This window comes from Apodemus sylvaticus, chromosome 3 (assembly GCF_947179515.1).
Source record: "Apodemus sylvaticus chromosome 3, mApoSyl1.1, whole genome shotgun sequence".
Taxonomy (NCBI): domain Eukaryota; kingdom Metazoa; phylum Chordata; class Mammalia; order Rodentia; family Muridae; genus Apodemus; species Apodemus sylvaticus.
The window spans coordinates 123260034-123273105 of record NC_067474.1 but is presented as its reverse complement, the minus strand read 5'-3'; the positions used below and the strand labels follow the sequence as shown (position 1 = coordinate 123273105).

The 13072-nt window shown below is 47.3% G+C and overlaps 1 protein-coding gene across 13 annotated transcripts in view; it reads right to left on the bottom strand.

Annotated features, from left to right (window-relative positions):
* Lrp8 (LDL receptor related protein 8) overlaps positions 1 to 13072 on the bottom strand; it is a 73177-nt gene that overhangs the window by 5688 nt on the left and 54417 nt on the right. For 10 of the 13 annotated variants that reach the window (XM_052176929.1, XM_052176931.1, XM_052176927.1 and 7 more), the window contains 8 exons: positions 12470 to 12588; positions 12122 to 12261; positions 10710 to 10851; positions 9606 to 9758; positions 9001 to 9225; positions 6362 to 6430; positions 2063 to 2235; positions 976 to 1152 (listed from right to left, as the gene is read on the bottom strand). In XM_052176929.1, the coding sequence (XP_052032889.1) occupies positions 976 to 1152; positions 2063 to 2235; positions 6362 to 6430; positions 9001 to 9225; positions 9606 to 9758; positions 10710 to 10851; positions 12122 to 12261; positions 12470 to 12588 (1198 nt within the window). The remainder of the gene's footprint in view (positions 1 to 975; positions 1153 to 2062; positions 2236 to 6361; positions 6431 to 9000; positions 9226 to 9605; positions 9759 to 10709; positions 10852 to 12121; positions 12262 to 12469; positions 12589 to 13072) is intronic. The other 3 variants (XM_052176933.1, XM_052176938.1, XM_052176940.1) reach the window with 1 other exon arrangement.

The following is a 13072-nucleotide window of genomic DNA, read 5'->3' as shown; positions in this document are numbered from 1 at the left end:
GCAAAGCTACAGGAGGAAAGGACAGAAGAAGACAGGAGGCTGAGAGTTCTGAGTTCCAGAACGTGGAGGACATGGACCCCAGGACAGAGTGGAGGGAACTCGGGACTCTGTGCACTGCCTGGAGTTAATCTTGGTTCTGCCACTTTCTGCCTATGATCTCAGGGAAGTTATTAAAACCCTGTGGGTCTCAGTTTTCTCAACTGTAAAAGAAACTAATGCTATCCCCTCCAAAGGTAACTGTGAAGGCTAAATGAGAAAGACATGTGACACACAGAAAGCAGTGTCTGACACATTGCTTGCCAAATGTCCCTCTGCTTACTCTATTTCTCTGCAACTAGCAGGAGCTTATTACACAGGACAGGGCTTCTCTGTGTACCCTGGTCCTGAAACTCCCTCTGCAGACCAGCTGGCCTCTAACTCAGATCCTCCTTATTAATCAGAGTAACTTCATTACATTATTTCCTTCTCTGGAAACGATGATTCTTTAACATAGACTGATTTGTAATTTACAAGATGCTCTTAAACTTTATAACCTCAGGAAGCAGAGACTGGGGTTTTCACTCTCCTCTCACTAGGAAAGGTAAGTAGACAAGACTGCAGGAGCGTGGGACAGAGGGACAATCATTTGCTCCAGAGTCTAGGCCCCATACCATGCCTTCTCTGATCTCTGAAAATCTGTTTGCCTGCATGGCCACGGCTACAGAGCCTCAGGACCATCTGCTGACCCTCACAAGGGTCCAGCTGTATTTCATACATCTCTCCTTTACAACAGTTTGCTTCAAGAGCAGTTTGTCTGCCATGCATTCAGTAACATTACTCCACATGCTGTTTCCTCTGTCTAGGACAAGCCCATTCTTTCGCTGTCCCGATATCAAGCCTTCTAAAATCAACAAGCCTACTAGGATTTGCTGTAGCTGCCCTAGGTTTAAGGCCCTCACTCACCAGCCCCTCAGGCTCAGAGTGGCACTGCCCTACCTTGCACTTGACGACAGGCAGCTCGGAAAGAGGGTTCTTCGGGAGTTGGTGCAGCTGTGACCTTGGTTCCCCCGGCAAGACAAAAAGCTCCTTGAGGGCAGGGGCTGGGTCTTCCAGGTCTCTGGTCTCCCCAAGACAGGGCTCTGCCCACAGTGGGCGATCATAGCTGCTGATTGCCTGACAGGGGGATGGACTGGATGACCTCTGAGGTCATACTCAGCCCCCTGACTCTGCTGTGCAACAATGACACCTGTTCTAACCACTTCATAATCCTCACTCCCCAATAGGCCATGCCCTTTCATGCCTCTAAGTCTTTCCACCTGAATCTCTTTGGAATGTCATTTTTGTTTTTCCCTACCTGAAAATTACTTTTTTTTTTTTTAAGACACAGCTCATGTGTTACTGGGAGTCATTCTATGCGCTGGATCCCCAGACAAACCAGCAGCCCCCCTGGTGCTTCAATACCATCCAGCCATCCATTCAGCATTTGTTGAAGCCAGCTGTGCTATGCCAAGCCCAGGGAAACAGACTAACCACTTCAGAGCCTACCCTCAGGGACCTCACAGTCTAGTGGCTTAACTGCTGAGCAAAAGGCACGAGGGCTGCGGATGGAGAAGCCCAGGAAAGGGAGAAGAAAGCAAGCCTAGGCAGGCTTCTAGGAAGACAGCTTCTTCAGCTTCCGCCCCGACACTGAGCAGCTCTAACATCCCGGGAACACCACTGCCGCCTGGGAAGCAATGCAGTCCTTATTAGCTCTGAATACTTGATGTCTAATGTGGTGTTAGGCATTTAGCTGGCATTCAGAGCTTGTTGGAATTCAGCCAGTTACCCTTCTGCAGAAAGTCATTAGGCTTCTTAAGGCTAGGAAGGCCCTGCAGGTAAAAGGTATCCTGATCCTCTGCTCCCCATCCCTGCTTCTGTGTGGCTGTGTTCTCCCAGAGCCAAAACAGTGCCTGATATGTGGGAGGCTCTTGATAAGGTGGAAGGAAGGAAGGAAGGAAGGAAGGAAGGAAGGAAGGAAGGGAGGAAGGGAGGAAAGGGGAGGGGAAAGGAAAGGAGGGAGGAAGGAGCTGTGAGGAGTACTTACTGCGGGATAGACATGGCCAATCTGAGCCGTCCTCCCTATGTGAAGTTCATCTTCCTCTTCCTCTTCTGTTGTTTTCCTGTACACTGGGTTGTCAAAATTCATGCTCTTGGTGTTCTTCCGCTTCCAGTTTCTCCAGATCAGGTACCCACTCACACACAGCAGGGCTATTACCACTGGAAGGAAGGCCACATCACACTGAACAACCAGGAGCTCTGGCCCAGCAGCAACACCCATCTGCCCCTCCCGGACTTTATTACCCCTGGCTTCCTGGCTCTGTTTCTGTACTCTCATTTTCTCCTGCTTGAGAGTCCTCTCGCTACTGCGTTCCTTTACCAATTCATCTGTTGTGCCATCTTTCCCGACTGCTCTGGGAGACCCTGCTTCCCCTTCTGTGAGTTCCCAGGCCACACTATTTTTAAACATCTGTTCTCTCAACTGGACTGAGCTTTCGAGGGCTGTGCTAACTTTAAAAAAAGTGATATTTATCATTTTTATTTATGTGTATGTAGTATGTCTGTGAGTATATACATATGTACATGCATGTACAAGTATGGGTGGGGACCAGGAAAGGCACCTGATATCCTGGAACCAGTGTGACAGCTGGTTGTGAGTCACTTGGCATGGATGATGGGAAATAGACTCTGGTCTTTTAGAACAGCCAGCGTCCCTAACCGCTGAGCCATCTCTCCAGCCCTGGGAGTATTTATTTCTTTGTGCTCATGCCTAGTATGTGCTCAGTGACACTTGCTAAATGGCTGAGAAGTGTTCACCTACGCCTGTACCCTAATGCCGCTGCTTCTCTAGACGGGGATATAGAAGGGCAACACAGGTTAAAAATACCAAACTGGTTAAAAATACCAAGCAGCTTGGTTCTTGTTGGACGGATGGGAAAGTCAAGACCGAGCACACTCTCTGCCCTTTTGTCAGAACAAAGGAAGGGTGTCTTATAGGTCCAGGGCGAAGACCTAGGAAGGAATCCATGCCTGATTCCAACTTGATGGACAGATCTTACAGAACTGGAGGCAGTGCAAACAAAGAGTTAGATCCAGATGGTGGGAATGGGCAAGACCTCAGCTGGGCATGTGAGGACTGCAGAGGTAACCCAGAGCAGCCTACAGGAAGGGAGTTTCCTAGACTGTGCCCACCAAAGTACGTACTGGGTCTGAGCACATTGGTGGAAATGATTTAGGATGCTGTGGGGGGTTTCTGTTTGAGTGAGAATAACGTAGTTAAAGATAGCAACAAGAAAAATAGCATTACAAAAGCAGGTGAAAGAATATTAGAAATAATCTAGTTATTCAAGAATCAACATAAAATATCAATAGCCTTCCTTTTAGTAAGCAGTAGCACATTAAAGTGACAGATAGAGGGCTCATGCCAGTAATTCTCGTGCTCAGGAGACGGAGACAGGAAAATTATCAAGAGTTTAAGGATAGTCTGGCCTACATTGTAAGCTCAGGCAAATCCAACTTACTAAGTTTCTGCAACCCTGTCTCAAAAAGCCACCCATGCAAACAAACATAACTCCCCAAATAAATAACATATTAGAAAATGTCATGGAACAGACGCATTCATAATGGCCCAGTAAAAGTTACAAAATACCCAGACTAAGCTAACAAGAAGTAGGCAAATATGACATGATCTATATCAAGGCTGCTAAAGGACATAAAGGCTGAAATAAGGATGTCATGTCTTAGATGAGGAAGTTTGATACTGTAAAAATGTAAATTCTTCTCACCCAAGTGTATATATCCAAAGCAAGTTCAATAAAAATGATATGGTAAATTTTACAAAATGGCACAATTATTCTAAAGTTCATCTAGAAGAGAAGAAAATGTTTACAAGAATAACACTTCATAAAGTACTGCTAGTCTGTGGGAATGGACAGATACTCGGTGAGGGATTGCATAGGCTGATGTGTATCAGCTACAATAAAGATGACCACTCAAGTCACAGGGAGATGGTGGGTCCCTAAGAGTGGTTTTAGAAAATCTATACACACTTATAAAGGATCATATTCACAAATTAGAACAGGTATAACAATTACACAGAAAACAGTTAAATCCCTAGCTTAGGCCATTCTCTAAAATAATACTATAAAGTACAGAAAAGAGTTTAAGTTAGAAGAAACTATTAGGAGACATTGTAATAACTCAGAATGAAGTGGGCCTTTCTAGCAAGACAGCAAACATAGAGCTGACAGATCAGGAGATGAGCAGATCTAGAACTTACGAAATATAAATTTATGAATGATAAGAGATAACCATGAGTAAATTTAAAATCAAGTGTCAGACTGGGAAAATATTTGCTATATAAAGCTTTAATATTTATTATGTATTTCTACAAACAATCAAAAGAAAAACATGAGACTGCCAGTAGGCAATTTATAGAGAATAAAATGTACATAACTGTCCAGGAATCTTATGAAAACCTAACTGTGGGAATAATACTTATCCTTTTCCCTGCAGATTAGTGGACATTTAAATTCACTGCTTTAATTCTATTTAAGCACTGATTCTTTCAGCAAGGGTCATAGCAACCAGAGAGGACACACACATGGTAGGGACAGAATCACTCAGAATAAGCAGACTAGTTGTCTCTGCACCATCTTTTGTGGTGAGCCCTTTCAAGACCAACTCACATGCTGCCTTCTCCAAGAACCTTCACCTCCACTCTGGGATTACCTTTCTATTTCCTCCCCAGGAATATCAACTGCCTCTACTCCAGCACACGATATAGACTATGCATTAGAACTACTGTATGTGACTTATACAAAGTCCCTAAGGGAGATGTGTTGGCTAGTATTATATCAACTTGACACAAGCTAGAGCCATCTGAGAGGAGGGAGTCTCAGTTAAGAAAATGCCTCTGTGAGATTGGGCTGTAGGCAAGCCTGTAGGGCGATTTCTTAACTAATGATTGATGGGGAAGGGCCAGCCCATTGTGGTTGGTTCCAACCCTGGGCAGGTGGGCCTGGGTTCTCTAAGAAAGCAGGCTGAGCAAGCCTTGGGGAGCAAGCCAGTAAGTAGCACCCCTCCATGGCCTCTGCATCAGCTCCTGCCTCCAACTTCCTGCCCTGCTTGAGCTCTTATCCTGATTTCCTTCAGTGATGAGCAGTGATGTGGAAGTACAAGCCAAGTGAATCCTTTCCTCCCAAAGTTGCTTTGGTCATGGCGTATTACCACAGCAATAACAATACTAACTAGCCCAGGAGTTAAACCTAAAAACAGGCAATCCAACTAAAAAATACTGCTAAGACATGAGTCAGGTATGAAAAAATGGATACACAGGACACATGTGAATATCGTAGTGGGTGGAGATGAGTCAACCCCAGGTTCTGAGTCTTCTCCAGGATTGCTCTGTCATACTGTGCCATACTGAACTCCTAGTTCAACCTCTCCATCTCCCCATGCCTCTCCCTCTCCTGGCTTTGCACATGCTGTCTGCACTGCGTAGGCTGTTCTTGATTCTTCTCTTGGCCAACTCAGCTCAAGGATTATTACCACTGGGAAACCGTGCCTGTTCTCTTCCCTTTTAGACCAAAGAGACTCCTTGGCATTCCCCACTCAACACAGTAACACGGCTTACTCTTAGGACCCGCCATGTTATAATCAACTTACCAGTGCTATATGTATCCTTTGTCCTGCTGGGTCCTTTTTAAAATCACATTTACTTATTTTTGGGGGGCTGCATGCTACAAAGTAGAGTGTGTGGAAACCAGAGGACATACTGCAGGAATCAACCCTCCTCCTTCCCTGTGGGCTGCAGGGACAGAACTTGGGTAGTCAGCCTTGGTGGCAAGTGCTTTTGCCCACTCAGTTATCTTGCTAGGCCAAGACTAGATTTCTATAGGATAGGACCAAATCTTACTAATCCTTTAACTGCTTTCCCTTTCCTTATTAGAGTTTGGCACATAGTAGCTGCTTGATAAATGATGATAGAAAACCAAAGAGAAAGTAAACAAGACAAGATGATTTACTCAAGAAATGACAAGCAGCTCTACTCATCACTTAACAAATACACAATTTCCTATAACGTGGAATGTGGGAGAGTGGTAAGCAAGAGACACCAGCTGTGTCCCCATGTGGCCGTCACGTGACGCGAGTGTGGGGTGTGGAGGTGGGTGGGGCAGGGAGATGCACCTGGATGTCACATGGGGCAGAAGTTGAAGAGCACTGTGTACCAGGCAAGAACCCACACTGGATCAGGTGGCATGCAGAGCTCTTTATCCCCTTCGTGCCTTTCCCAAACCTTGGGCAAAGAGTCTGTTTGCTCTCCACCAGTTGTGGTCACACTCACCTATGGGCACAATGACCCCAATGACAGCAGCGGTGACTGTTGAACCCATCTGGCTGCCTTCATTCCCATCTGTAAAACACGAGTTAGAGAATGATGCTCCGTCACTGTGAATCCAAGCCCTGCCTGCCCTCGAGCTGTAAGGACCGCCCAACCTCTTCCTGTCCTCGCTCTAGGATGATACTTCCAGATACTATGTAACTATTGAGTTTACTAAATTTCACCAAAACTCCAGGGGCAAATAGGACAGAGGTTATTTCACATCTGGGAAACTAAATTTTGATAAACACAGACTTTGGACTTGAACTCAGGACTCATGACCCAAGTCCCATACTTTGCCATAGCATCGAGAAGGTAGGAAGCTGAGGGCTACATGACAGGTGAGAGCTTGGGGCTCCTTGTTGCCGACGGGGTCTGCTGTCTTTTTCCACCAAAATCGAATGCATTGTCTCCACTGTCTCGGTGGTCTGCCTGTCCTATGCACTGCCAGCTTGTTTTCCTAAGAGATTAAGCGAGGTATACTAGACCGTAGTAGAGTGTAATTGGGAGCACAAACTTCTGGGTCAGGCCTCCTCCGCTCAAATTCTATCTCTATTACACATTACCCGTGTGACATTGTGGACATTAATATAATATTAAACATATAATGTATATTATATTTCTTTATCTTAAAATCTTAAAATTTATTTTTCTTAAAATCAGGGTAGGATTTAAAGATTAAATGGAATAATTCATATAAGATACTTAGCATAATGTCTACCTGGCCTTGCCTAATTCAAGACAGTAGTGAAGAGGATAGTAGTTATTATAAGGGCTAAATTTAAAAAGGTTTGTTAGTCAGGCCTGATGGTGCATGCATATCACACACCACTCAGAATGGCAAGGATAGAAGACCTCAAGTTCAGACTAGCCTGGGCTACACAGTGAGATCTCCATCTCTGAAAGAAGGGATTTTTGTTGTTGTTGCTCTTAAAGGCACATAACAGTCCATCCGTAAAATGAAGAGTGATTGTAAACTGTACTGTATTTTAAATAAATATCCTTCGCTAACTTTAACAGCTGTCTTCCCTGAGACACCCGTACAGCACTAGGCCCTGGGATCCGTGAGTGCCCTCTAAGCTGTGAGAGGATTGGCTAGCCACATCTGCTCAAAGTACGGTAACACTCGCTGGCCATGTCCCCCAACCCATCCCCTTAAGAAACTCCGACTAATCAGAGAGCCGCACTGCTCACCAAGCTAGCTAACTGGTGGGCACTGGGGAGATGGCTCACTTGTTAAGTGCTGGCCATTTAAGAATGGGGATCTGAATTCTGCTCCCAGGACAAGTAAATCCAGGCGTGGCAGCATGCGCCCGTAGTCCTAGCACTGAGGAAGCAGAGACAGGAGGAAGCCTGAAGCTTGCAGGCCAGTTAGCTGAATCAATGACCTGCAGGTTAAGTGAGACTCTGTCTCAAGAATAAAGATCTATGGAGAACACTCCCAAAGGTGATCTCCCGCCTGAACAAGCATGCATACATATTACACTCCCAACACATACAAATGCACACACAGATATGGACATACACACACACACACACACACACACACACACACACACACACAAGGAAGAAAACAAGCTAATTGGAAGCACTACTGTCCCCTTGCTCTGATGTGCTTAAAAATGTCCTAAGGCCTGTGAGGACACTCGGAGCTCTGCCCCAGATGAGAGCAAATGGAATTCCACCTCTGCTAATGCCAGGCTGCCTCAAACATCTATTCTTAGAATCTAGCTTCTGCTGGCAAAACAGCCCTGATGTCACCAGGTTGCTTGGTTTCTGGGTCAGCCAAGTATGGAAAAAGAAAATGTGAGAGATGGCTTATCCTTTAAAATGAACTCCCCCCGGCAATTATAAAGGTATTTTCTGGTTAATGAGATAGAGCAGTTCCAACAGAGACAATTACTGCTCCCAGTGAATTAAGGAGTGCTAAGCTTAATTATTTTATCCCAGGGTTTGAAAACAGGCACCGGCAGATCATACTCATAGACACTGCTGTCCAGGCAGCTAACCAAGGCTGCTGGGAGCTCCAATCAGAGCTCTCCAAACTTGCTGACAGCCACCTCAGGAACACATGAAACACTGACGACACCCAGGCAGCTGGCACTTCCATTCACAATGCCTCTTTTGCCTAGCCCCCATCTCTTGAGGCAGGATCTTACCATGTTGCCTTGGCTAGCCTGGAACTCTCTATGTAGATCAGGCTAGCCTAAAACTTAGAGAGATCCACCTGCCTCTGTCTCTTGTTTGCTGAGATTAAAGATGTGTACCACCCACCAGGCTTTTTTGCCTCTCCTGACCATTGAGAGGCAAGTAGAGTGCCTATTATTATTTGTTTATTTGTTCCTTTTAGGGGAGAAGGAGGCTTAGACATGGAATGAATGGTTTGCCTCCAGGCCCTCTAAAACTTACGGACACACACACTTCCTCAATCCCTGGACGGCCCCTTCTCTCCCTTGTTTCCTCCTAAGAGGTAGACACTATGTAGTTCTGGCAAGACCTCCCTTCCCAGCCATCCCTGACCCTCGTCCTGGCTCCCACAGGAATCACCCCCCCCCACCTAACCCCCCACCCCGTTATGAGAAATGCAGAGCAGACTTCCTTACAGTGCTGGGAGTGGTTGCTGGTTGCAGGACTCGGGGTAGACGGGCTGGTGCTGGGAGCCCTAGGGACATTAACTGAGTGAGGGTCGGCAGCTGTCTGGCTCGGCGTCTCTGTGCTGTGGTTCTGGTAGGTAGGGTCGTGGATGGTTGTCCCAGGGGTTCTCATGGTAGCAGGTACTGTCCTTGTCACGGCAGAGGCTAAGGTTGTAGTTGAGGTAGACTGAGGTGCTAGAGGGGAGAGACCAGGAGGTTACCTAGGCAGAGCAGTTTGTTGCTTTAGTGCCTGAATGATTACTGCTGAGTCACGTGTAGGGACTCATCCTCTGGGCTGAGCTAGGAGGCCGATTTTGTGAGCTCTTAGCCACAGAGCCTTCTCTAGGCCCATTAACTTGAGGCTTTCAAGGGATTCCAGAAACTTCCTGAAAGTTAAATTTAAAATATTTTATGCACATTGCACCTTTCTGGGAGATGGGAAATCCTTAGAGGGCGCCATGGGCTCACACATTCAAGGAAGCGTAAATGTGACGAATGTGCAAACGTGAGGGACAACCAGGGGGGACGGAGGGAAACCTAGAGCAGCCTGTGTCCTAGGAGGCAAGGTCACTGACCTCGGTAGCATCTCTTCATGTCTGGGCCCAGCCACATCGTGTCAGGACAGGCACACGTGTACTTGGGAGAGTGGCTGGAGATCTGAGGAGCAGGAAGGCACAGGTATTCACAGCCGCCGTTGGGCTGGGCACTCAGTTCACAGGCATCTGCAGCTAATGGCAGGGAGGGGCAGACAGACACAGCATGTTGGGAAGCTGACAGGCCGGCCGTGCCAGGTCCTCTTGTCCACCAATATGGAGATCCCACCAACTGGACTTGCTCCAAAGTCTTTCCCTGCTTTTGTTTGGGCACCTACCAGCATAGTAGTAAATCATAAGAATTATCAGTCATCCTACAGCTCTGAGAGGTGGGTGTTATGGACCAAACTGGCAGGAAGCCTCCGCTCAGAGAACATGTGTACATGTTACAATGCTAGGACTTTTAGAGACAGACTTTAAATAGAGGTTTATCGATCCCTGAACTATGGTCTCCCCTACTGTGTCTGTCTTGCTTGTCTCTCCTCTGTGTACCTGCCGTCTTCTTTGCTTTAAATCTCTAGAACTAGAATCAGGCACCAGTCTTATCTTCTTGCCCCCTTTGCTGTCTCTGTTACCCTGGCAACCAACACCTGATACAGTTAAGTCATGACAGCAGACGAGACAGCCCCGCAGTACGATTCTTAACCCATTTCCAGTAAGCCACCTGGCTAACTGTAAGGCCTCGAGACAACACGATTTCACAGTACTGCAAAATGGGTGCAGGAAGTGAGCGCGCACTGATGTGTCAGGACAGAGGAACTTGGCAATCAGGTGGACAGGTTTATATTTTAGTTCTTCTATCTGCTAACAGTGTTTTATCTCTCCAACTTCAGTTTCCTCGATTGTTGAATGAGACATGTAATAAGCATCTGTGATAATGTTGGCAAACCTAGGACGCTTATGTGACTATTTATTCCTAGCCTTGCTTCACACAGGCTGAAGTAGAGTGAGAGAAAATATGGGAACCCGCTCTACAACAAGAGGGATTATTGTATTCCTGGGGATGCTGGATGAAGGGAAAGAACCGTAGCCTGTCAAGTGGCAGAGGAGAGCACAGGCAGGCAGGACCGGGGAAGGCTTCCTTACCCTTTGGCTGCTTCAGCTCATGAAAGATTACGATGTCGTGTGGGTTGTTGAGGTTCTCGGCCAGGATGGAGATTTCCAGGCCATTGAGCCGATTTGCACTGAAAATGGCCTCGTTCTCCAGATCCGTCCAGAACACCTTGTCCTATGGGATACAGATGTAAAGGATAGGAAGGCCAAAATCCAAGCTCCATCCCAGCTTAGGGCCTAGCCCCAAGTCAGGGACAGAGCGAAGCGGTCTCAGCGTTATCTACCCTGCCCACAGGTATCCAGAGGCCTCTGCCTCTGACTTAGAGGATTCTGAGGTAAGTCTGTGCTGCTGAGCTAGGCTTACTTCCTGCAGCCAAAAGAAAACCAAGGTTGCATGCCTACAGCTGGTGCCATTCCTGTGGCTTGGGACTAAGGTCAGAAGGAATGTGTGAGTTCCTGAGGGCTAATTGCTGTTAGGCCTTCTGGGAGGAGCACACACATTTGTCCACAGAAGACTAGACACGCATATGTAGGTAAATCCACAATTACTGGTGCAGCCGGGCATCTTGTCCACAGATCCAGACATACCTGCACAGGCCCATCTAGACTCCTAAAGACATACTGCTGCTGAAGTAATAAACCTTTTAGTGTACATACACATAAAAGCGCACACACGGGAACACACACGTTTATTCTGGCGCAACTATGCAAACTCATGCACGTACACATATTACACAGGCCGGCAAGATGCTCAAGGACACAGACATACACTTGAAGCAGGGGCTAGATTTAGAGGAGATACTTTGCCCACAAGTCCAAGCAGTACTGAGTGAAGAAAAACCTGCCATCGTCCACCCCAGACCACCCCTCCTTATTCTGCCTTCCCTGGACAGCAGGATTAGTCTGTGTGTAAAAGACTTGGGTAGGTTCTGGCTTCCTTGGTTCCCAAAAAAAGAAAGGCTGTTAAGGTCAGAGCAGATGGGCTTCGTGATTCTGTTCCTTCTCGGGAGCTTCTTGAGGGCTTGGGTAGGGTCGAATCTACTTCTGTGACCCCAGGATGTGGCAAAGGTCAACAAAAATGAGCCTAACTGCATAGCATCTCTCAGGGTGTAACCTCCACTAACTGATCCTAAGGATGCACATCTTTCTTTCTCCCTGCCTCCTTCTGTATGGAAGATAAAGTGGAGAGGAAGCGTCTGTGCCGAGTGATTTACTTGTGTGATTTATCTGAATGAGGCTCTAGGGGAGAGCCCAGGAGAGGCTGTCAGGCAGACTGGGCTGCTGAGCCTCTGTAGAGGCAGCTCTTGGAGTCTATATAAGCCTGACAGCTGTCTTCCCGGTTCTTTTGTTTCCCCTTGGACTCACCTGGAAGCATCCTATTTGAACAAAGCCTTTTCTAGGTTTCAGCTTCCAGATAGGATCATGCCTACCCCTGTGGGGCTCACCTCAAACACAGCTACCCCGAAAGGGTGACTCAGGAAGTCAGTGGAGAAGATTAGCATCTTCCTGTTGCCTCCATTGAAGTCAATGCTGGACAGCTGGTGCAGCTTAGAGTCCACCCAGTACAGACGCTGGCTCAGCAAGTCTAGGGGAGGAGGGTCAGGTTAGACACCAATTACTGCAGCTGCCTCTCCACTCCACTGCACTCCTCCCTACCCGCATTCCCCAGCCTCAGGGAACAAAGACACTGGCCACCGTGAGGGGACTCTGACACAAGACCCATGGGACTCCAAACAGTTGTCAGGATCATTTCTAGCGCAGACCCCTAGCTCGCGCAGACAGGCAGGGCTCACCCAGGGTGATTCCGTTGGGCCATTCAATATTGTCTGAAACCAGGGTTTGCCGGTCTGCACCGTTGAGCCCAGCCTTCTCAATCTTCGCCTGGAAACCCCAGTCAGACCAGTACATGAACCTGACAGACAGAAGAGCCCAAGTTAGCTTCTTGCTTGGGATAGTTGGAGTATCTGAGTCACAAAGGCTCAGTGATCCACTGAATACTTAGGGTTTATATTTAATGGGGAACCCTCTGAAATCCTTTGGAACTATCAAATCTTACAACAGGCACTTTGACCTTCGTCTCACGAGAGCCTGGGGAAGCTCAACTCGCCCATAATCTACTCAGTCTTGGCTGAATGGCATGTGAGCTCGGCTCTCAAGAACCCTAGAGCATCTGTGTGGGAAGGGCCCTTCCATACCTCTCCCGATTTACAGAGAAGAAAGTTGAAGACCATCTTAACCCAGGTCCCTGCGCCTGGACCCTCACTTCTAGAGGTCGCAGCAGCTCACTGTTGCTAATTCACCCTTTCATGAGGAAGAAGGAACATTCCCACGAAGGGAGGTCCTAAGTCCCCACCCAGGTGTGGCCAGAGTAAAGTACCCTAGGTTCAAGGGGCCCA